This window comes from Anguilla rostrata, chromosome 19, assembly GCF_018555375.3.
Source record: "Anguilla rostrata isolate EN2019 chromosome 19, ASM1855537v3, whole genome shotgun sequence".
NCBI classification, from domain to species: domain Eukaryota; kingdom Metazoa; phylum Chordata; class Actinopteri; order Anguilliformes; family Anguillidae; genus Anguilla; species Anguilla rostrata.
In genome coordinates this window covers 6,159,786-6,182,656 of record NC_057951.1, presented here as the reverse complement: position 1 = coordinate 6,182,656, position 22,871 = coordinate 6,159,786, and the positions used below count along the sequence as shown (strand labels likewise).

The window sequence follows — 22,871 nt, the reverse complement described above, 5'->3', positions numbered from 1 at the left end:
CCAAGCGCTCTGGCATTTCTGCAGAGGCTGGCTGCGCTCGCTGGAACGCAGGCGGCAGGGTTCCGGAACCCTCTCGCAGCCAATCAGGGCCGGGGGAAACGCAAAGGGGAGCGTTAGCCTTCCTTACGGTTCCGATTGAACCGTCTTTTTAACAGTCGGCCATTTCTTTAACACGGAGCCCGGGGGGGCGTGAGGCAGAGAGCTAGTATAACCACTGAGGATTACATCTCGCTCTTCCCAAATTCCCCCTCTCTCTGGTCTCCCGTGGCAACGGGTCCGTTCCGAGACCCATGCATCACAGGCGGGGGTGGGGTGGGGGGGGTTAAACCTGCGAGCTGGTCATTGATATTCCGTGTGAACGGCGAGAGGACCTGTGTGGGTATAAACGAAGCTCGCTCTGCCTTGAACAGAGGCGTGGGCTTAATGATCCGACATCGCCTCAGCTCCGCACACAGATGTGGGGGGGGGGGGGGGGGGGGGGAGATCGATGGGTTCGGTGGGCTCCCGTCTTTCGGAATGCCCCGGGCCATGGGCGGGGATGGTGGGGGTGGGGGTGTTCTGTTAAGGCTCTAAGGACCGTCTGCAATCTCCGCCAGACGCTCAACGTGCTGATTGGCTGCCAGGCTTGCGGAAAGCAGGTACCGGGACCCATCGCTCCTGCCAGCTGCAAACGTAGCGCTCCAATCATCAAATAAAGCTGCTACTGGAATTCACAAATGTGTGCGTGTGTGTTTGCGTGCCAGTGAGTGAGTGAATGCGTGACTGTGTGCGTGTGAGAGAGAGTGAGTGTGTGTGAGTGAGTGAGTGTGTGTGTGTAAGTGAGTGAGTGAGTGTGATTGTGTGTGTGAATGAGTGACTGTGTGTGCGTGTGTGTGAGTGAGTGAGTGTGCGTGTGTGAGAGAGAGAGTGAGTGAGTGAATGCGTGACTGTGTGCGTGTGTGTGTGTGAGTGAGTGGTTTTCTTTGTGCACTGCGCTGTGTGTTTGCAGCTTCATGTGTGTGCGCTGTGCTCGTTTGTCCGTCTGACCGACTGCTCGACTTAAACCCAAACAAACAGCCCAGGGCGCTGAAGCGCAGTATTTAAAGCAGCCGTCAATCCCACGCTAAATAAATCATTTGCTTTCCTCCAACGGGACCATTCGTCTCAAACGACAGTCGCGGACAAATCTCATTAATTACCCACTCAGAGTTCAGACCGACGACGGAGAAACGTTCTGCGACAAAGCAGCTACTAAAAAAAAATACACGATTTACGCGCGGCGATATTAATACGTCTATAAGGAAAACGCAATTAAAGTAAAATATCGAGGTCGACCCAAGAACCTCTTAACGTCGTTCGGATAAAAGGTCTCGGAAGAGAATCTGCGGCTCCTTTTTCTTCTTCTCAAAGTCGATTTGAAACCGCTGGGATTTATCAGGGGAATCTAACTCATTTTCCCAAACCGTTGAGGAGCGGTTCTCCTCGTCGGAGGGGGAGCAGTTAAACCGCTTCGGCGGCTGACGGTAGGAGCGCGGCGAATAATCAGCCGTCCTCCCGTCCGGTTATGCTGGAACAGCCGCGCGAGCCGACGGGAAGCCGTCGGGGGGTTCTTTCCGAGCTCCCCCCCCCGGCAGCTCAGCGGAGAACGGGCGGAGTTATATTCTCGGGACGGACCACCCCCGGGCTTAAGACGGTGTGTTTAAATTCGCCGTCGTGTTAAGTTTTTAACAAGGGGCCTCCCCCCCTTTCCCCATGTCCTCACAAAGCGGGAGACGAGCGGGCCCCGGGGGGGGGGGGAGGGGGGGGCGTGAGGGGAATGGCGAGTGGGGGGCCCTGCGGCAGTGAACCCGGCTCTCTCCGCTGCACTCTATTGAGGCCCGGTTCTGCCCCGGCACAAAAGATTCGCACGCTTCGCCGTGTTTGAAAAACGGCCTTGGGCCGGCCCCCGTCTCAGGCCCCGCCCACTTCTATCAGCCCCCTAGGCTCACGCGGCTGACCGCTCGGAACTGACACCTGTCAATCCCTCAGCACGCGGACCAAATCCAAAAACGGCACAAACGGGTCAAACGCTTTCCATTATTTTGTAAAGCAACGTATCGAAAAGCACCGCTTTTTAAACACCGTTCTATTCTTAAATATGAACCCTTACTGTTTTTCCTCTGAGGGGAGGGGCACAGACATTGCGCACTGTTTGTAAAGCACTTTCCATGCAATCAAATGCAATACACAAAAGTGCTTCCCATAATAAAACATGAGCTAAACACTACAGCGTAGAATGGGACACAGACAGCACTTCGTTTTCATTTAGCTCCTCGTGAAGGGTCAGGAGCTGCGTTTGGCCCCCAGGGGCCACACGGTCAATACTGATGTTGTACAGAACAGGACCGAGGAGAGTAACACACACACTAGAGTAACGCACACTTCTGCACTTCTGTCGCTGGCACCATTCACTATGCGCGTCTTTCTGCTTTCCCAGACAGTCAAGGGATTTGTGTGTTCCCAACAGGAATGACTGCTCCCAGTGCGGTGTCGATGACCCTAACAAAGCACATTTCAACCTTTACATAACCTTTAACCTTTAACATGAATGCAACATACCCCAAAATGGCAAATATGAAAACCTGCAGTAAGGGAACGCAGTGTGTAGCACGTCCAACCAGAAAGGCTTTCCCTGGGTATCCTGTTTGAGCCCTTCTGTATTCCGTCCCCCTCCTCTTCCTCCTCCTCCTCGGCCATCCGTCGACGGCGAAACCAGAGGAGCGCGCGCGCGTCGCCGCGGGGAGGGAGAGCGGGCGAGCGGCGGGGCAGATGGCGGGCGGCGCCCGGCGCAGCTCGGCGAAGCTCGGGGGGGCGCGGGGCCGATCGGGCGAGGCGTAACGCGCCGCGACGTCTCGCACCGAGAGAGCGGCGAGGGGGCGGTCGGCAGGGGGCGGTCGGCGGGGGGGTGGGGCAACGCCGGCCCGCTTGTAAGCCTCCCTCACCGCCGGCTTGCCCCGGTAAATCCGGTAACTAGCGGTGAAGGAAGCGGGAAGTGAGCGCTCGGGTATTTTTCATTAAATTCCATTTGTGAAGTCGTCCATTACGCGGGCACCTGCTGTGCCCCAGGGGTGGGGGTTTAAACCGGCAACCACCTGTCACCCGTGAACCGACGTGTCGCCCGTGGAGTGACAGGTGGTTGGCCACCTTGCAGAGCCGGACCGCCAGAGCCCTGCGGCGCAACACAGGAGGAGCCGGCATGGCCGACGTCTCGAAGACCATCGCTCTCTTCCCCGCCGTTTAAAACTGCGCCTTAGGCAGCAAGACGGAGATACACTCTCGCTTTGCTCAGTCTGAAGCACTGGAAGACTATCAGATTCACTCTGAGAAAGCATGTGATATGGAGGCCTGGTACGGTGCCTCCATTTTGGCTCTGCAAATATGACTTTATGGAAAGTATGCTTTCATTGTGTAGCATTTTAGTTAAACTGTGATATTAAATTGCCAACAACTTTGATATGTTACCTGATACTGTGAAGTGTTGAGAACGCATTTTTTTGAATATACTGCAGTATAAAAATGGTAACAGAGCTCTTTGTCTTCAATGCATTTTGGGTGTTGGGGACCCCAGGATTACTGAGTAAGCTGCACTGAGTAAAACTTGGACCCCTCCCAAAATCTGGAACATGGACTGAAGTTCCGGGCTTTACTCAGCGCAGGTATCCAGCTAACTCAGTAATCCTGCTTTGTGAAACAAGACTCTGGCTCCTCAGTAAGCCCTGCTAAACACACGCTAGCACCAAACAGCACGGACGACAGACCAAGCCTTTCAAACGCGTTGCCAAGCTACCTGATCCGAACGGTCGCGTGGTGGAATCCTCCCCCTGCGGTGTGAGCCGGGCGGTTCTGCGGGGCGGGCGAGATTGGGCGGGACGGGCGCGATGCGTGCTCTACCCGCGTGGCTCCCGTGACGTCCCCGGTCCTCCTCCTAAAACCGCACGGTCCTCTACCGCGCCTGGATGATGGACCTTGAATCCTGAAAAGGCATGAGGTACGGTATTGAACAATAATTGACAGAGAGAAGATAGAGAAAAGAAGATAACTTTGTCTGTACAAACATTGGCCTCAGTTCAAACGCCTTCTGTCAGGTTGGTCTTCTAGCATGCCTTCCAGGGCCTGAGTAACAAACACCTGTAGAACATGCTAAAACCTTTTAGCGCAAGCAAAACTACACAACCAGTGATTGGTCCGAAACAAATACTATGACCAATCACCGGTCATGTTACTGGTTTTGCGTGTGCTGAAGGTCCGGTTCCCAATCTCCCCGTATTTCCTTCAGTCATCAAGCCAGTCGGTCATCTCAACAAGGATTTAGTATGAAGGATCTTAACAAGCTTAGTGTGAATTCTTCGGCCTTAAAACTTTGGGCTGGATTCAATCGACCTCTGTCCATAAGTTTAGCCTGGATTCAATCAACATGCGCCCTTAGTGGGATGGGAAGTAGCAGAATCGGTGACAAGCTGGCGATAGCGTGCTTCTCCCCCCCCCTCCCTCCCTCCCTCCCACGGCCCTCACAGCAGGATTAAAACAACCCTTTATTATGGGCACAATGGGGGGGGGTTAAACATTAAACATTTCCTGGTGTCGTGTGAACTTTGTCCGAACCCACGGCAAACTTAGGGGTGGAGGAAAAAAAAGTGCTCCGTTCACCTGCTCACCGGCTCCGGTCCGGTCCGCGTTCTTTACACCCCTAAATCGGCCCTCCGTGCCTTTGCTTACGCCCCTAAAAAGACGCACGCGTTTTGCGCAAAGATCGACGATCACCAAAACGAATGCACGTAACTCTGTGCTGTAGAGAAAGCACAAGCACGTTTGTTTTCCACTCAAGGACAAATGTTAACTGGAAGCAGGTGCGCTTGTGTGTGACAGGTCAGGTTAAATCCAAAAGATCTTCCACCCCCCAGCCAATCAGATTCTTCTATTGCAGGTCCGAGCTGGAGACTTTAGAAAAACACCCGTACGAAAATACAGTAAACGTTTAAATGCAAAGTCACATCCAGAATTTAATCTTTTTTTAATTTCAGGTTAAGAAAATCTATAGGCAAAACTTTTTTTCCCCCCATTCCCCACACAGAGAGAAGTCACCTACTGAGAAGACGCCCCGCACAAAATGGAGTTTGTTTATTGCCGAATCCCCGCTGGCATTACTGCCACCGTAAAAAAAAAAACGCTTTGGAAAAAAGTCTTTTGACGTTCGTAAACTAGGGCCCGCGGTCTGTAACAACAGCGAGGGCTCTTCCCATTGACAGCGTCGCTATTCTCCCCCCCGTGTCCAGAATAATGCCCACCCTCACAAAAAGCCGAGCCAAAGAAACGCAATCCCCCTCAAAGCGCATTGTTCAATGGGAAAATACAATGGTTTACAAAGTTTGAATAACCTGTTTTTTTTCGGCTACGTGTTTTTTTTCCCTGTCTTTGTTGTTGTTTCTTACTAGATATTCCGTGCCTTTTTTGAAAAAGAAAAAAAGAAAAAAGAAAAAAGAAAAGGATAGAGTAGGCGGGGCATTCGGGTATGGAAGTCGGCGTCTCCGAGGAGAGATTCTGAGGCGCAGACAGACAGGCGCTGCGTCCAGGGCTGCGTTCCGGCATGCGGCGCACGCCTTGCTCCCTTCCGGCCGTCAAGCGCGACGGACCTCGTGAACGCGACTGCTCCGCGTGATGGAAAGCGCTGGATAACGCGTTCGCACGGACACGCGTGGAGCCGCTCAGCGAGCCGCTGTTCTGTCCATTTGTCCTACCCGATCGAGACGCACTAAATCAGAAAACGCTTCTTCGCCGATTGCATAATTATTTTCATTAAACAACAAATCTCAAAAATCGTTCAGGCTTGGGTTTCCCCAAAGACTTGCAAAGACTTCCTTTCCCCAAATTGCAGGATATCTGCAATACATATCCAGTCTAGCTATTAAATGTTAAAACGGCTTGCCATAGCAGTACGTCCCCCACTCTGCTCCACATTAGCGGTGGCTGATGAGCTCTCCCCAGTTCTACTGTAAAAGCGCTTTGGGATGAAAGGCGCTATATAAATGCAATCCATTATGACTTTGCGCCCACGCCTGACCTCGGTCACAATGGCCGCCCGTGTCAGCCAATGAGAAGCAGAGATCGAAACCTCCATATATCCATTATCCATGCTGTTTCACACTTTATTCCCCCAAAGCCTCCCACAAACCCCCCCCCCCCATCTTCAATTTTCCCCCCATGCAATTTTCATTTTCCCCCACCCATACCTCATTTTAAAATCCTCATCCATCACTGACTCCCCACACATCATCAATCCGAAACTTCCCCTGTGATTTATTTTTTTTAATCCCCCTTCATTTGGGGGGTAAAATGACCCACTCTGGCAACCCCGTTAGTAAAGAGCAGAGGGCTTCATTCCAACCCCGGGAGGAAGGTCGGGTGGGGTCCCCTTTCACAGGGATGAATGGAGGCGAAACCCGATTCGCCGAGCCGGAGAATGGGAGGGGAGGAGCTCTCCGAGGGACTCTGGCAGCGTGGCTTTTCAGAGGTTTCACAGCTGATAGCAGGGGGTCACAGAGAAGGGGGGGGGGGGGAGGCATAATTAACAGCCAGCGAAAGGACTGGTTTTTCCACAGTGTTCTAGATTACTGCGGGAATCTCCGGGGAGGCCGAGGCAGCCCGCCTCTGAGATGCTTAACGGTCTTCATAAAAGAACCCACAAACTCAATTCATTCCACCCATTGTGTGCCGGGAGAAAGTTAGTGTGTTTTTAAGGGCGTTCTGTAACACCATTCTGTAACGCCACTCACGGCGCTACATAATGGCGCTCTGTAACGGCTCTGTTTGTAACGTCGCTCTTTTTGTAACTGCGCTCTGTAACAGCACTCTGTGATGGCAGTTCTTTTTTTAAATGCAGTTTGTAATGGCACTCAGTTTAAATGCAGTTATGATCGTAACGGTGCCGTTTGTAACGACGCTCTTTTTGTAACGACGCTCTGTTCGTTGCGGTGCTCTAGATTTGCCAGGCCCTGTCCCGCGCTCCCCTCTCTGAGGACAGCACCACGCCTGCCACCGACCGGCCAGCCCTCCAAAACGCGAGACCCGGTCACCGTCGCCATGGATATTTTAAGCTCTCCATCTCATTGTCTATCCGCGAGTTTCAATCACATGGATGAGCTTCTCTCTTGCAGGGCATTAAATATACGTCAATTTACTTGATTACTTGATTTACTTCAATTTACTTCTACTTTACTTCTAATGGAAAATGCCTCACCTTCGGCACAAGAATTACCCCGGTTAAGTTGTGTCATTTAATTTTCTTATTTAACCTTTATTTAACCAGGGTAATCACATTTAGTCTGACTTCTCTTTTGCAAGTGAGCCCTGCAGCCTACTGGTCTTTGGACTGTGGGAGGAAACCGGAGTACCCAATATAAATCAGGTAAATGCATGCATGTTCCCCTACATTGTAAGTTGCTCTGCATAAGACCAACAGCTATATGAATTATAGGAACATTATATTATCACTGCATGTCATGTTACATTATATTACATTGTATGGGCTATACCACCATGAGTCATTATATTGTATGGGCTATACCACCATGAGTCATTGGGGCAGCCCTGTGTTACGTGTCAATGGTCTTCCCCCCCCCAGATGTGGAGAGGGATGGAGAGGGTTCCATGGCTGGTGGGGCTCCAGCCTGACTCATCTCGTCTCATCAGAGAGTCAGTCTGGGGCCTGGAGCAGACCGAGCATTAGAAACGGCTCCAGATCAGAGATGCTGTACGTTGCTCCTGACCCCAGCCACAAAGCGTCCCAACCAGCGATGCCCCCCACCCCCGCGTGAGGAGGTCACCGCCGTTACCACCCACCGGCTGCTCCCATCAGGGCACCCGGCTGTGCCAGGCCGGTTAGGGCGTCGCCCGCGACCTTCCCGTCCGACCTTTAGCACCTCCCCTCTTCGAACCGCCCTGTCCTGGCCGCGCTGTGAACAGGTCCCGCGCGGTGGCACGGTCTCACCAAAACCCCACAAACCTTCCACGGTGTCTTGCGATTTGGAGAGGGTCACAGTTACTAAGACAACCCGATTGCGATGTAAGGAGGTGGGATAATGTACCGTGATGGCTGGGAAGCTATCCAAGTATCGGGCACAAAAAAAACAAAACAAAAAAAAAAAAAAACAGGGGCCCCCGGTCACAACCATTTCAGCCTGGGTGAATTTGTCACCGTATCAAAGCGGTGAACTGTCTCTGGCTGTTAAAGGGGCAGTTCACCCAAAAATGAAATTACGCTAACCTGGAATGCTATCTATCTATGCATGAAGCCCTACTGTACGTACGGAGCTGTGCCGCATGTATGTAGCTCATAATGTATGTGGTTAGGGTACGAACAGGGGGAAACTGATCCTGGATCAGCCTTACTACAACTGAGAGTCTTCATGGATGCAGGCGCTAGATGTTGCATCACATGCCAAGGAAAAGATGTCTGCATAATACTGTGACGTCCAGCCGAGTTTGTTTCGACGCCTTCAGAGAGTTCCAGCGCGACGCACTAAGCTGCTCTATAAGAGCGAGTTCCTGTCGAGCGTGCAGCGGCATGGGACGGCCTACATTCGGAGAGATCACAAAGCCCTTTCAGACGCACATCAGAGCGGGGTCTCACAGCACCAGCAGGGCTTCATCTTCACCATGACAACTAAATAAATAAATAAATAAAAAATTTTAAACATCGAGCCATATCCAGATAAAGTCAGAACTCTGCCATTTATTCAAAACTTTAGCAGAACTACATGCAGATGACACACCCTCTCTTCCACTTCACAGAAAAAACAACTTATATTTGTTGGGGGAATTGAGAATGTGTGTGTGTTCTCAAACATTTTGGGAGTTCATTGTGGCCACCGTTGAACTCGCCGATCCGTGTTTGTGAACAAAGCACTTGAACTGTACTGCGAGCCAGTTAAAGACAAACGCCTGTTGTTTCGCAAACGCTATTATTCTGGAACTCAAGTGCCTCTGAGGTTAGCTCTCGGGTAATTTTTCAGGTGGGTCCTTACATTGTATTTTCAGCCACTGAACTGTTCCCTGTACCAGGTTTCAAACAGAAGCAAAAATCACAAAGCGGTACTGCAGCTACCGTGCCATTCAGCATCGAATGATGAAAACTGATTTGGCTGGACGTGATGTCGATAGGCAGCCTAATGGTAAAACGTTATGGAGTTTGCAAACGCACACACGAGGTGATGCCCTTTCAATGGGACCGTGTTCATCCGGATATGATCCGCTACGAAGCCCTGATGTATGCATGTATGAGAGCTGTGCTGCAGGCCTGTGTCAAATGCATATTTGTTTTGGATTCAAGTACTCTTCTGTGCTCTATTGATCTTGAGCCTGGTGTAAAATTGAGCCCGCCAATATGACCAGAAGGCGGGGTTTGCACTTTGAGAGTATTTAATTGGTTCCGATACACCAGACCAGATCAGTAAAGCATAGAGAAATATTTGAATGCAAAACAAATATGTATTTAGGTCTGCTGTGCTGTACGTATAGAGCTGTGCTGTACGTATGGAGCACAGCTGTGTGCACAGACCTGTGCTGCATGTATAGAGCTGTGCTGTACGTATGGAGCACAGCTGTGTGCACAGACCTGTGCTGTACGTATAGAGCTGTGCTGTATGTATGCATGGAGCTTAGCTGTATGCACAGACCTGTGCTGTACGTATAGAGCTGTGCTGTACGTATGGAGCACAGCTGTGTGCACAGACCTGTGCTGTACGTATAGAGCAGTGCTGTATGTATGTATGGAGCTCAGCTGTGTGCACAGACCTGTGCTGTACGTATAGAGCTGTGCTGTATGTATGTATGGAGCTCAGCTGTGTGCACAGACCTGTGCTGTACGTATAGAGCTGTGCTGTATGTATGTATGTAGCTTAGCTGTGTGCACAGAGCTGTGCTGTATGTATGTATGGAGCACAGCTGTGTGCACAGACCTGTGCTGTACGTATAGAGCTGTGCTGTATGTATGTATGGAGCTTAGCTGTGTGCACACCGCTGTGCTGTATGTATGTATGGAGCTTAGCTGTGTGCACAGACCTGTGCTGTACGTATAGAGCTGTGCTGTATGTATGTATGGAGCTTAGCTGTGTGCACAGACCTGTGCTGTACGTATAGAGCTGTGCTGTATGTATGTATGGAGCTTAGCTGTGTGCACAGACCTGTGCTGTACGTATAGAGCTGTGCTGTATGTATGGAGCACAGCTGTGTGCACAGACCTGTGCTGTACGTATAGAGCTGTGCTGTATGTATGTATGGAGCTTAGCTGTGTGCACAGACCTGTGCTGTACGTATAGAGCTGTGCTGTATGTATGTATGGAGCTTAGCTGTGTGCACAGACCTGTGCTGTACGTATAGAGCTGTGCTGTATGTATGTATGGAGCTTAGCTGTGTGCACAGACCTGTGCTGTACGTATAGAGCTGTGCTGTATGTATGTATGGAGCTTAGCTGTGTGCACAGACCTGTGCTGTACGTATAGAGCTGTGCTGTATGTATGTATGGAGCTTAGCTGTGTGCACAGACCTGTGTTGTACGTATAGAGCTGTGCTGTATGTATGTATGGAGCTTAGCTGTGTGCACAGACCTGTGCTGTACGTATAGAGCTGTGCTGTATGTATGTATGGAGCTCAGCTGTGTGCACAGACCTGTGCTGCATGTATAGAGCTGTGCTGTACGTATAGAGCTGCTGTGGATGTGGGTGACTGATGGTCTCCATCAGCGCTGATGCCATTATCAGCAGGCCGGAGGGGGAACAGGACTGTGTGTTAATGGCGCGTTGCCATGGCGCTGCCCGCACGCTGCAGCCTGACCTTCACACACTGAAGGCCGAGCAGCTCCTTTGTGGAAGGACACATGCCACACGCACACACACTCACCCCCACATGCGCACGCGCACACACACACACACACTCCCGTACACGTACACACTCACCCAAACGTAGGCACACGCCCACACACATACACACCCACACACATACACACACACCCCCCCGTACACGTACACACTCACCCAAACATAGGCACGCGCCCACACACATACACGCCCACACACATACAGACACAGATATAAACACAGACGCAGTCACTCACACACGTACACACACACACACACACAGCCAGCCCACATTTCATCACATCAGGATGAGAGCCACATTCGAGCAAACACTGTCACAGCACAGCGTTCTCCTCCGCACGGCCCCTAATGGGCTCCATCAATCTCCATTTCCCAAACAGCCCCGCTCCGAATACGCCGCTTCTCCACAGCAGGTAAACCGCTCCCCCGACAGGGGAACGAGCACGTCGGCCCGAAACACGCCGGCTTACACCGCAAACACAGGGGCGGGGCCGGCACGCCACTCAGCAAGGGCCGGCCAATCAGAACACAGCGCGCGATCCACAGTTAGTGTGCGTGACTACGCCCAGCGGAATGCGGTCACGAGTCCAGGACGCCGCTGCAGTGCTCGAACCCGTCCCTTACGCGAACGTCATCCCGCCCTCTTAATCTGATCCCACAAACATGGGGTCTCTGTGCCGCGCTGTTCCTCGTCTCCGGCGCCGAAGCGCCACAGTGAGACGTCCCGCCCCGTCCCGTCCCGTGCGTGGGAGAGGCGCGCAGGGAGCGCGCTCAGTAGACCCCGCCGCGGCTGCAGTCACCCCCGGAGGAGATCGGTCCCGGTCCAGCGAGCTCGGCTCGGCTCCGCGCAGGCCCCTCCCACCCAGCGATGTCACACAGATACGGCGCCATGACAACCAGCACGTGGCTCACTTTCTGGCACGCTCCACACAGGGGGGAGGGCACTCACAGGGGTGGAGGCGGGGTGTTTAAAGCGCACGGGTATATGACAGACGCTGACAGCAATGCATGAGCTGCACAGTGTGTGAGAGAGAGAGGAGCCCAATAACAGCAGGCAGGGAGGGGGGCTTTCCCTGTGCTGTGTGCATGCTGGGTGTGCAGCACTCGCCACCTGTCTCTCTCACTCACACACACACACACACACACACACACATACACACACACACCCCCACACACAAGCATACACACACACACACACACACACACACACACACACACACACTCACATTAACACACAAACATACATACACACAGTACATGCACACACGCACACGCGCGCAGACACATGCACACAAACTCACACGCAGACACACACATACACACACACAAACACTCACCCACACGTACACACAAACACACATGCATGCACGCACGCACAAATATTTTCACTCCCAGAGTAGGCCTGAGGCGTTTTCGTCGAAAGTCAAACCCGTTTTCTCCAGCACATTGCCGTGAACATCCTGATCAGTGCTGTGCGAAGCTCATCCAGCAGCGCGCTGATTAGATTAACGAGACGCGTAATGAAAGGGATTCATCAAGTCCAGATAATAAATTATGGGATGGCAGAGAGGGGCGAGCGGAGGGGTCGGGGTTGCCCGGCCACCCCAGCGGCGGGGTGCGTAGCGGGATCTGGGCGGGGGAGCGGCGGCCAGCCCCAGGGAGAGGAGCCGCACAGAACAGAACCAGGCCCAGACTCTCACCCCGAAAAACACCCAGGGCAGGGACAGAGACGGGAAGAGAGACGGACGGAAAGAGAGACTGAACATTCTAATGCTGATGTCACAATCACTACTGGTAACTGAAAGCATCGACTTAGAGACATTCCAAAAAAAAACTGACTCTTCAAATGGTTAATAACATCACAAAAGATCTGCACTGATGCCGACACTGGAATACACTGTCATAATGGCTTCAAAAGGCCCCATGAAGGCATCAATGAAAACACATTTCACAATCAAAAGCAGGCTGTAACGTCAGCATTGCTGTTTGCCAGCATCCTCTTCTGTCAATGCGAAACGAGCTTTGCGGTCAGCCTCATCGCAGGACCCTTCAGCTCAGCCTCGTCTGAAAGCTTTTGCATGCATACATACATAATGTGTTCAAGTTAAAAGGCGGGACAGATATTGACCGCAAACAGGGTGCGCTGGTAAATCGACTAGAAACTGGATGCCAGACAAACAGAAGTGAGGTTTTAGCCCAACGGATTGGCTAACGGCTACAGGCAGAGCCATAATGGCGCGAGGGATCCATAGTGTCCCAGTTACTTCTCTTGCAGCTGAATTTGCCGATACCTCTGGGAAAACAGAGGTGAAAGGCGCAACGCTCACTCGGAAGATACCCAATGACCCAAAGACACTGACGCCTCTGTCGCTGGCAGGGGATGTGCCTGCACCACACTCCCCCAAAACCCAAATGTCTTTATACGAATCTCCAGTGTCAAATTAAATGTAACGGTTTATCTGAGTCCGAGATGGATCAAATGTGCCCTATCAGACTTGACCCAACGCTGAACACATTTGCCTGTGCATAATATTCATGAGCAGATTCTGTATTGTTTAATGAACCAACAAATTCTGGCAGCTAATGATACTTCATTGGTATGTCCAATTGAAGAGAGAAATAACAGGGACAGTGCAGCAAATATATAAATATAAAAGGCGTGCCCTTAAATCCATGGGACTTTGTCACCAATTCCATGCTTCGGCCATTGGGCCAGAGGAGCAAGTGGGAGTATAAATCCTCTAACAGTCGTAAGGCACTCAAGAGCTTATCAGGAACACAAGACACACATTCACACAAAGGCAGTTAAACTATCACTATAACACAAGCGGGCCACTCACACCAGATTAGGAGACACATCTAGAATAGTGGTACGCTGTAATTGGTGTGCTCAGTTTAATTAGTTGCTCTGGCGGGGACAACGCACTTTAATAACATTTCTGTAGACGAGTCAGCCAGGAAGGCTCATTTTCATCTGCAGTCCACGGGCTCCATGTTTTGGCAGTGGGAGGAACACGGAGTACCTGGAGGAAACCCACGCGGACACGGGGGAGAACATGAAAACTCCACGCAGCTGCTAATCGAACCCAGAACCTTGCAAAAGAATAGCGCCAACTACTGTGCCATCTTGCCATCGCTTGACCTGTATGAACGGATCAATTCACCGAAACAAAAAAGGTATTTTAGTGCGACGTACCCCTTTAAGGTAAACCGGTATGAGGTGTGATAAATATAATTACTGAGGTGGTTCTGGGTGTTGGAGTTGCTTTCCCCGCCGCGTGAGAACAGAGCGGGCTGACGGCCGTAGCCGCGGCGACGCGGACCCGTCGTCGTGTCCGGCCCCGGGCCGCGTGCCGCCAAAGTGCTGACGGCCCGTGGCCCAAAAAAAAAAAAAACAAAAAAAAAATCGTCGCCTCAGCACTTTCCTCTGGAACGGGCGGGGGGGGGGGAGAAACACAAAATGGCCGCCGGCCGCGAAGCAAACGCGCGCCCGTCACTGTGCCCGTGCAATGGAAGCATCCGCCCGCTGGTGTGGGGGGAAAAAACGGTGCGCTAACGAAGTCGAAGGCTAACGGCGGTTCCACGCGACCCTCCCTTTCGTTCCCGGAGATCAAGATCAAGATCGAGACCAAACGGGCTTAGTGGCCATTCTAGTGCCCGTCAGCTCTCGCTGGTCTAGTGTGCATTAAACGCCATTTTGGGTATGAAAGGTGCACATGAACTAAACCTGCTGAAGCAAAGCTTTAGGTTAACAGGTCAGAACAATCAGAGTCACAGCCAGGAATTATATTCAGGGGCAGTGTTCCAAATTCCGGACTGTAGTGATGAACTTCCGACCGGATTGATCTGTCAACCTGGGAGGCTGGGAGGGAGTGGTGTATGACTACTTTTCCAGATGTATTTGGAGTATTTGGATTTTTATAGGACGTTTTGGCTTTTCACAATCAACTTACACATTTATCTCCAATATTTCACACCCCCATCCACCCCCCACCCCCACGACTGCCTACATCTCTGATCTGAAAAATACCCATTATAACCAACTAGTTACTATAGCAACCAGCATGTGACACCAGTGCCACAACAAAGTGAAGCTCCTGCCTTTTTCCAACAGGCAACATTTCCTCAGAGAAACTTGGCGACTTTGCTGCTTCGAGAGAAAATCCGAGAAAGCCAACGTCCTTCAGGTCCCCTGCCGTCAATCAAGAAGCATTACCATGGCAACCTGCGCGGCTATAATCTGCTTTCCATTGTAATGCAAAGTACCGGCCTATTTTAAAAGCCCTAACTCATATCGCCCTGGCCTGCCACATTAAGAGTCACAGAGAATAGACATTATTCAGTCTCCTAAATATTAATACCTCCCCTAAAATAAAAAAATAACTAATTATTCAAATAGTCTTTCAGGCCAAGTCTGCGTCTAGCGAATGGCACTGTTGAGGTTTCACCAGCGGCTCAGCTGTAGTGGTCGCTGCCAGGCGCTGAACTATGGAAACTGCCCTCAGCCTCCCACCAGTACATTGTACGCATCATCAAAGCCCGCCATATTTCATACGTCTGCCAGAGGGTCTCCACAATGCCAGCCATGTCTTTTTTGGCATTTCCTCTCTGTCGTTCTAGTGACCCCCCACCTTCCCCCTTCCACCCCCCCCCCCCCCCCAACCAAACGGTTAGGATCAAACGGGCCGTTTCAAGCGGGCAAAGTCCGTCTCCTGGTGCGTTTCATACAACGCGGCCATAAAGGGCTTTCAGGGGAGAACGAGCGGATCTCAAACAATGACTTTATTTTGCTTCTTGTGAACTGGGCCAGGAGTCAATATAGTTGTAACTGTGAGTGCTACATAAAGCTGTGGGGGAAAGCACAAAACCAGAGACCATCTGTGCTTTCCCAGCTACATAAAGAGTCAAGCAGAGGCTTTTATGGTGCAGTATGAGAAGGGACAAACATGCTTATCTGTGTCTGTGCTATGGCCTTTCTTGCTTACCATTTTAAGGTGTGAGATCACAAATGTGTGATTAGAATGTTCTTAACTGAACATTCTAATTCTGATGCAACAATCACTACTGGTAATTGAAAGCCAATTCTGCTGGCAGTGACACCTGCATAATGACCAGTTATACAGGTGTCACAGACTTCACCAAAAGAGGGAAGTGTTGTGACATCACAGAGCCTGCAGTGTTCCGCTGTTCCACTGGGGATCCTTTGTGGACACAAGCCAATTAAGCTTCCTGGCTCCCTCTAATAAGAATATAAAATTAGGTTTGAGTGCTAAAAAAACAATGGAAAAAAAATGTGCCAAAAAAAAAAATGTAGGTCAATTCCAGAGTGGAGTTAACGGTCCCCAAACGCACTAGAGACACCTGCCAAGAGGAATTATTAAAAACAAAACGTGAAGGTTGCTTGTTTACCATTCGAGCGTGCAGACGAGAACAGGTTGGTTCAGGTTGGCAGAATTGGCACAGTCTTCAAACGCCTCCGAAGCATTTAAAAAAAATGTAAAGAAAGCGTGTCATCGGTTTCCCGCGGGCTTCGGAGTCTGGGGGGGGGGGGGTGGGGGTAATCTTCTCGCGCGGGGTGCGATTGCTCCATTTGGTTCCGTAAGCTCCGGGATTGGAGCGGAGAAAGCTTCTCGCTCCCGGAAAGATGCTGAGCTAACAGCGCTGGGAGAATACCTCAGAAACGGAGAGCTGCAGAAATAGAGCAGTTTAAGAGCAGGCTAGGCTCGCAGGTTATGCTTATTAGAGCCGTAATGGCCGAGGGTCTGCATTGGCGGTTTTTGTATGGGGGTCTGAGGGAGGGGGTGGAAGAGCTGGAGCCGTAATGGGGTCCCATTAGAGTGCCGCAGCTGCTTCAGCGGATCTGCACCTCAGCACCTCGTTTCCTTTTAGCAGTAAGAAGCAGGTACTGGCGTTCATTTGGGGAGCACCTGTGTGTGTGTGTGTGTGTGTGTGTGTATGTGAGAGACAGAAACAGAGAGAGCCAGAGCGTGAATGTGAGAAAGTGTGTGTGAGAGAGAGAGAGAGACTGAGTGAGTGACACTAACATTCCTGGGGATCTTTAGTTAAAGCCACTAAAATCAAAAATCAAGTATTCTCAAAATTCATTGTAGCGCCTTTCTTGGGGTCCACTCTGTCAGTGAACGTACGGCTGTCCCAGGAGGTCTCCGGGAAACTGAGACCCTCGATGGCACTGGGCGAGCGTCCATCAGTGAGTTAACCACACCGAGGCTCCTTTACTTCCTAAATTAGACATTCAGACATGGCAGGCCCCTGTTTCTTAGCAACAGTCTGGTGTCTTCAAGGAGCGAAAAAAAAAAACAGGCAAACTTGGGGGGTGGGGGGGGAGGGTAGCTTCCCCAAGAGAGCTCCAGACAAGCCCAAATTCAAACGACAATGACAAGGAGGCCCCTTTCTTCGGCTCGGTCGACTCCCCAGCACCCCGACTCGATGTCGGGACCCATTAAGAGGCGAGCTTCAAAGGCCCTGGGAGTGAATGGCCTCTCAACGAGGCAGCACAAAAACAGAGCCCGATGTAAAGTCTCGCATTTCTGTTTGAGATGCGCATTGCATTTAGTCCGCACAGAAGACCGATTCGCCTAACTCATTTTTACAGGGGCAAGGTGGAGGGGGGGGGAGGTCCCGGGTGGGGCAGCCTTACGGGGGCGGATATTGATATTCATTCTCCAGGAAGCACTACAATGAGAGAAATGTGCTACGCTAACCCAAAAAAGGGGGTGACAGATCTGTCCATGAAGTACAGAACCGTGGTGAAAAACTTTATCGGTTCTCTGAGCGGTTGTGGCATTTGTCCGTTAAGTCTTTTGCCACGTTTTCTGCTTGTGTCACCCTCAAATATAAAGTGTTTAAAACCCAGGTTTTCAACAGGGGGTCTGCAGACCCCTAGGGGTCCTTGAAGGTACTGTTGGGGGTTTCTTGGTAAGCCTTGATATCCAATGACTATATGTAGATTTGAGGACATGTTTTAAATGTAAGCCTTTTTAACTTTAACGATGGGGGGTCCTCAGTGCAGGGCCGCTCCACTGAGAGCAGACAGACGGCAGACAGACAGACGGCGCTTTTAACGGGGCGGTCGGCGGCCGCTGAGCGAAGTCGCCGTGGCGACGGCCGGCCGTTTGTCCTCCCCGCGGGCCGCGCCCGGCCTGGACGCGTTCGCTTCAGAGGCAACGCCAGCCCTCCAGCCAGCAGAGCCACTCTTAACCCTGTGAGGCGTGAGATCGCAAATATATGCGATTAGAACGTTCTTAAACCGAACATTCTAATGCTGATGTCACAGTCACTACTGGTAACTGAAAGCAGTGGAGTTCTACAATAATGATTGAGACTTTTTTTTTTTTGCTCTTCAAAGGGTTAAAGAACAGGGCCTCTTTGTGAACTCAGACATGTAGCAGCAGCCACTGGTGTGGGCCCATCATAATCAAATTAGTCTCCCACCCCCCACAGACACTGATCTGATATTGCTCACATGTCAACGCGAGGACAAAGCCGTTTCCCCTGTCTGAGCATCCCAGCGATACAAAGGGCTGGGGGAACGGCGTTCGCGCTCGGGTCCTCTCAAAAACAAACACGACCATCTCGACCGCTGCGTAGTTACATTCCACCGGCGTCCACCGCAATCCGTGCCTCGCGTCTGAACGATCCGTCAGCGCCGAATTCGAGTGCGAAAACATGCGCGGCGGCGCCGAGCGGCGCGCCAGCTTTCCCTGACGACGCGAACGCAAAACAACGGCATCGACCAAAGCGCGCCTTTCACGCTCTCCAGAGCCTACCCTCTGGAGCGGGGCCTTGCCAGGATGAAGAATCGGTCATAGCTGCCAGAATAAATTACGCTCCCCGCAAACACCGCCAATGCCCGCATGTCTGGAGGAGGGAACACGATTGGTCCTTTCGACTCGGTCCGAGTCACATGGCCCCCCGACGCCTTCCCCTCAGTGGCTGACCACGGAGGGGGGAGGAGAAATTGGCTTGCAGTACCGATTTCATGATTCTGATGGGTCTCTGACCCAAATCTTCTCTAATCATCATGAAGACCGAAACAAAGATGGCTCCTTTTTTTAGACGACGCGCTTTTCAAGGAGGTGGTGACTGTGTTGTTTTCCGTTTACACTTTTTCACGACGTGGAAAATGAACACAGTCCTTAATCCGCACGACGTGCCTCTGGTGATCATTGACTTTGCAGGTCCGTGCTTCCCAGGGCAGGCATTTCCCACAGCTGTCAAATTTACTTCACCGCGGCCTTCCCCACCGTGTCTAACAGAGGAGATCCGGCCTCTATAACAGAGCGAAGGGGCTTCCCCACCAAAGATGCGGATTACTGAGACGCTATCGTGCTAATGTGTTCACGCCCATAACGGAAGTCTGTGCTGAACGCACTGCGAAATCGCCACCGCTCGAAAAACTCAATAACCGCCACCATTTTGAATTTGAAAGGAAATGTTCTGACACTGGTCTTTAGCTTCTCTGTGTTACAGTCAGCGGGTGCCACGGGTTTAAATCCACGGTAGACCTCCTTTGGTTTCTGATGGTACACGATACCAGCTGGATGACAGGCTCACGCCCCCCCCCCCTTTCCAGCTGGTAAAGTGACATCACCTCTCCTTCACCTCCCTGTCTCCTCCCCTTCACCACCTCCTGCCCAGGAGTTTGGCAGAAGGAGAACGCTTGAAAGCAGTTTAAAAGTTGTGGCTTAAACGAAGCTGCTACCGTTGCTATGTGAAGCAACAGCTCGCCTTCTCACGTTTCCACACTAGCCCGCCTGCGCACGACAGCTACCATAGTTTCGATATAGCAACTTGTTAGCGACATCCTTTTTTTAAATACATAACAGCTTCGAAATTCACAGTTGAGATATTAATGGGTATAATGTGTCTCGTAGAACGAAACGTGAAACTCTCTTAGGCTTACGTTCACCACCGACCTTATTTTATGCAGAAAACGAAATCCCTATGGGGGGAGAAAAGCATTAGAAGTCTGCCGAGGGAAACTATGGCGGAAGAAACGCCCGCGTTGGCCTACAAAAAGACATCATCACTGTAACACTCTCCTGGACAAACAAACAACTCCGAGTCGTCCGGCCAGTGAAAAGGGGCGGGGTTAAGTCTGTGCGCAAACGCGGCGCAATCGTCCTCCCTCAGTGCGGAAGCTTCCGGAGCTTTCCGCCACCGCCCCGAGGCTCCCGCGTACGTGGCGGGCAGGTTGGCGGGAAGAGTGAGGGGTGGGGGGGGGGGCACTACGGGGAGTCCCCACCGTTCACACGGCAACGGAACGCCGGGCTCCTTTTGTGCAGGCCTCCGAAGCCCGACCCAGCACAACCCCCCCACTTCAGCATTGGAGGGAGGGGTGGGGGTGGGGGTGGGGGGGGGGGTAGAGCCCAAAGAGAGGGGTACGGCACAAACAGGCCTCCTTTGTTTCCGCTCTCCCCCATTGAACATTCGGCTGGGGTACACAGTGCCCCCAGCCCCGGCCCTTTCAGCGCGCGGGACAATGGCGGGTGCAGTCACTGAACCCAGCGCTCCTCAGACTGCACTGGAGGGGAGCGTTCCCAGTTTCTTTCTCTTTCTCTTTTTTAAATAAATTGGGGAGATCCGAATCTGCCGTCTTTGCTCCCACCCGCACCCCCTACGAGGGTGTGCTCCGGACACGACGAACCCGGTGAGCAATACGTGGGGGGGGCTCATCCCCATCGACCGCTTTAAAAGCGCCACAACCTCGCGGGACGTCCCGAGCACATCACGTTCTCCTTTGCTAACAAACCCCGCGCCCCCCCCCTTTTGCCCCAGTGACCCGAATAAGGGCCTGGAGTACAGGACAGCGACCAGAGCCGACCGCTCCGCCCTCCAGCCCGTCCGTCAGGCTCGTTAGAGTCTCATTAAAGTGCTTCCCATCACAGTTCACCGGCCACAGAGGAAAGCTTTGAGTCTGCGGCAGACCTGCACCGCTCGCCACAAAAAAACCCCTGGAAAAAGACCCCCGAGCTCCTCGCTGAAACCGCTTTCTAGCGCGGCAGGCCAAACGGAGTTATCGCATACGACCCTGTGAGCATTTTAACGGCCAACGTGAGCACAGCGAAATTACCAACGGGGACAATATCTCAAGATGGCTTCCGAGCGAAACTTCACGGGGAGTTCATAACCATACGTCTAAGAGGCTCTATGCATAATGTGCGGTTCAGGCCCCAAACACCACACACACACACACACACACACTGAGCTCGGTTCTGTGCAGCTCTAAATCACAAGCTCAGTGCACCGGCAGGAAACGGAGTTTCTAAAATGTGCCCGTTTTCTAAAACACGGAGTTTCCAACCAATCGGCATTATTCAACACAAGCCTGGCAGAATGAGGCCTGAGAGACAGCAGAAAGCTTGCAAGCTGTGCGGGAGAGCGCTTGGAGGGGCGGCGGCAATCCCCGCGAGGCTCGGCGACCAGCCGAGCGCGAAGCGGCGATCGTGCTCCCCGTCCCGCCAAGAGCGTCGCCGTTCAGCCTCCGCCGAATCCGGCGTCCGAGCGGCGGGACACGCCCGCCCACTGCGCCCCCCGAGGGCCCGCCCAGCGCGTCGCGTGGGACAGGCGAGCTGGGCCGGCGGATGGGGGGGAGGATCAAGAATCCCACCGAAATATTACCGTGGTCCCCCCCCCGATAGGTCGTTTGTCAATCGATTAAACAGCAGCGTGATGTCACATCCTGTCGTCGCCACCGAGACGCCGGTTGGCTGGGGGGGGGTCCCGTGAAAGGGAGGGAGGGACGCACGCGGTACAGCCCTCGGGGATCCGTTTCACAGCAAAGGATGATGGGAAAAAGAGAGTGAGCGGGAGGGATCCAGCTGTTTCAGACGTATTTAGGACGCCTGGCACCGAGACTGAGATTTCCTGTATAAAACAACACTTGTGCTCTAAGGCTTGATTGGCAGCTGGAACGCGCAGGAGTCATAAGCGGTTGAAAAGACGAAATGGCTGAACACCCGATTCATTCCAAAAAGGCCTGCCAAAATGCGACTGACTCACCACCGCAAACCTCCCGTCGACGCTGACGGATTCATTTCGGAAATGCAATTCTCCTTCAAGTGTTTGTGTTCCATTTTGGTACCAACAAGCACCCCACATTAAGCTAACAATGGCCACGGGGCAGCATGGGAAATAGTTCATGTTTAAAAAAAAAAAAAAAGTTGTGCTGTAACCTCTGTTACAGGGATCATCAACTCTGGCCCTCGAATCCAAATCCAGCCCTGGTTTTCTTTCCTCCCGGGTAATTAGTGCCACTGATTGGCCAGACTGTCTTCGCACCTGACTCCCAGGCGAAAAGGGAGGGTGGAAAACCGGCAGTCCTCGGCCCTCGAGGACCGTGAGTTGCTGATCGCTGCTCCATTAAGACTCACTGATGGGCAGATACCCTTAATTCATCAGTAACGCTGCGCTCTCTCCTGCTTCAGGCAGATCTGCCGTGTCTCTCATCATATACAGCAATAAGAAGAGCTTTAATTTGTTTCTGAGGAACAGATAACATGCCCGAGGGAAAACGTTCTAACTGTGGCTTCATTTCCTTCGCCTTGCCTAGTCTGCCTATTGCCGCAAATTCCAATATCCCATCATCAAAGACAACATGCAGCTTTACCTGAAAATAAACCAATAAACTGGACATTATTTTAAAAAACCTGTGCCCCATTCACCAGCCTGTGCCTCTTTTACCAGCCTGCGCCTCTTTCACTGAACCACCCTGTGCCTCATTTACCAGACTGTTCCCTTTTATTTAACCAGCCAAAAAATACAAAAAAACAAAACAAAAACAAAACAACTGCAGCCAACTGAAGCATTTGTATATACTATTGTTTTCTCCCCCTTTGTAATTTTTATGAGCAATGGTGCACTATTACCAAGTCATACAACATGACGGCATGCAATCGGTGCTATATTAGACTTAACAGGCAAGAATTTGAAAATAAGGTTCAAAGGTGTCAAAATACATTT

At 51.8% G+C, this 22,871-nt stretch overlaps 1 protein-coding gene across 9 annotated transcripts in view; it reads right to left on the bottom strand.

Moving 5' to 3' along the window:
* Nucleotides 1–22,871, bottom strand: part of nrcama (neuronal cell adhesion molecule a) — a 60,304-nt gene that overhangs the window by 34,719 nt on the left and 2,714 nt on the right. For all 9 annotated transcript variants that reach the window (XM_064318762.1, XM_064318763.1, XM_064318767.1 and 6 more), the window contains exon 2: nucleotides 3,806–3,991. In XM_064318762.1, coding sequence (XP_064174832.1) covers nucleotides 3,806–3,991 — 186 coding nt within the window. The remainder of the gene's footprint in view (nucleotides 1–3,805; nucleotides 3,992–22,871) is intronic.